Consider the following 1,824-nt stretch of genomic DNA (forward strand, 5'->3'; position numbering starts at 1 on the left):
CCCCCCCCCAAACCATTTTTCAGTCTGCTATTCTTTCACCTATCCACACCACCACCACTCATAATTCTCAACAGCTTTCCTTGGCTTGAGTAGTTGAGCAACAGAGAAGCATTCCTGACTGTGGCGTCATGGGTATAGTTCCGACAGCATGTGTGCCAAGTCCATGTGCATCTATATTTGACACGCAGACCTCCACAGGCCGGTTTGTCAGCCAGCTGAATGACATACTACAGACGTGCAGTCTCTGAGAGACTTCCAGTCRTTGTCAGGGATGAAAAGGACAAAAAAGCAGGTGGCTTCCTAGTCCTGATTTATTGTATTTAACAAACAAGTCCCACTGCACATTTACAAACAGAAGTGAAATTCTTGAAAGGACCCCGGCCGGGATTTGATCTAGCAACCATTTTACTTGGAGGCAACAGCACTAACGATTGAGCCACTGATACGTGATCCCCTTATTTGATATTCATGTTATGTGGTCTGATTTGTAAATAATAAGGATGCACTGATAAATGGGTTGGCCAATTTATCGGAAATGATTTGCTTAATTTTGGGAGATCGGCCAATACTTCTYTTTTTTTTAAACTTAGATTTGATCGGTGGAAAATATCAGTTTTTCGTCTACCTTCACAAATATCTGCAAATCAGCCACAGTCCCCTTTAATTTTGCTGTGAACACTACCTAATGCTCATGTCAAAAGTTTGTATTGCTTCAAGGGTATTGTTTGAGTGTTTTTCAATAAAATAAGATTGGAACATTGGATGTGTTTTGTGACCTTACACACACAACAAATTGGTATCGGCAGGTCTGATTTTTTTTTTAAGTTCGGTGCACCTTTAGTAAATATTTGTTGAGTTGTAGTTGTATGCTATTTAAAAATCTCTCTCAGATGAGAAGATGCCTGTGAATAAAAATCCACTAGCTTACCTTGTCTCCACTGGAATAGAAGAAGTAGCGCAGACGGACGATGTTGCAGTGGTCCAACTTCCTCATGATCTGAAGTTCACGGTTCTGAGCAAATAAAACAAAACAGAAAATATTATAGAACTAGACATATTACATTGAAGTATCAGACACATTGCTCAAGCTCAATAAGCACTGAGTTCTAGAAAAGGAACTCCATACAGAAGGTGGTAGTACAAATGGTCCTTTCTCAAGTGTGGACAGGAACTGGAATTATATAAAGCTTTGAAGAGATCCACGATTACTTGTAACACTAGACATTATTTGATATTTGATAAACATTTACTTCAACTAAACAGCCTACGGTATTTTTACAGTTTCTGTTTTACAGTTGAAGTAAATGTTTATCATATGTCTAATTTTACAAGTAATCGTGGATCCCTTTAAAAGACTCACTGTAGTTCTGATTGTAGCAAAGTGTATATTTTACTAACTCTCTGCTGACTTTAATCACAGAAAATTGTGGGAACTTGATCTGAAAAGCTTGTGTAACCTTCATAAATCGAGATTCACAATATAGCAAAACACATGGAGGGTGGTAAAAGCAAATGCAAAAAGAAAATGAGAGAAAAGTTAAACTTGTGAATAAAGCTGGAACCCAGCTGCTTGATTAAAACATGATTCACGAGATATTTTGCTACAAACTAACCAGTGTTGTATAAAGTACCTGAAAGTGATACTTGAGTAAAAGTTCAAGCATCTCATCATAAAATTACTTTGATAAAAGTTAAAGTCTCTTTTAAGAATATTACTTGAGTAAAAGTTCAAGCATCTCATCATAAAATTACTTTGATAAAAGTTAAAGTCTCTTTTAAGAATATTACTTGAGTAAAAGTCAAAGTATCTGATATTTTTGTACT

At 36.5% G+C, this 1,824-nt stretch overlaps 1 protein-coding gene across 1 annotated transcript in view; it reads right to left on the reverse strand.

Annotated features, from left to right (window-relative positions):
* Positions 1–1,824, reverse strand: part of LOC106535279 (glycogen synthase kinase-3 beta) — a gene marked incomplete at its 3' end in the record, with an annotated part of 29,754 nt that overhangs the window by 6,979 nt on the left and 20,951 nt on the right. The window contains 1 exon segment of the mRNA XM_014032254.1: positions 929–1,012. Coding sequence (XP_013887708.1) covers positions 929–1,012 — 84 coding nt within the window.

This window comes from Austrofundulus limnaeus, unplaced genomic scaffold (assembly GCF_001266775.1).
Source record: "Austrofundulus limnaeus strain Quisiro unplaced genomic scaffold, Austrofundulus_limnaeus-1.0 Scaffold1404, whole genome shotgun sequence".
Classification (NCBI taxonomy): domain Eukaryota; kingdom Metazoa; phylum Chordata; class Actinopteri; order Cyprinodontiformes; family Rivulidae; genus Austrofundulus; species Austrofundulus limnaeus.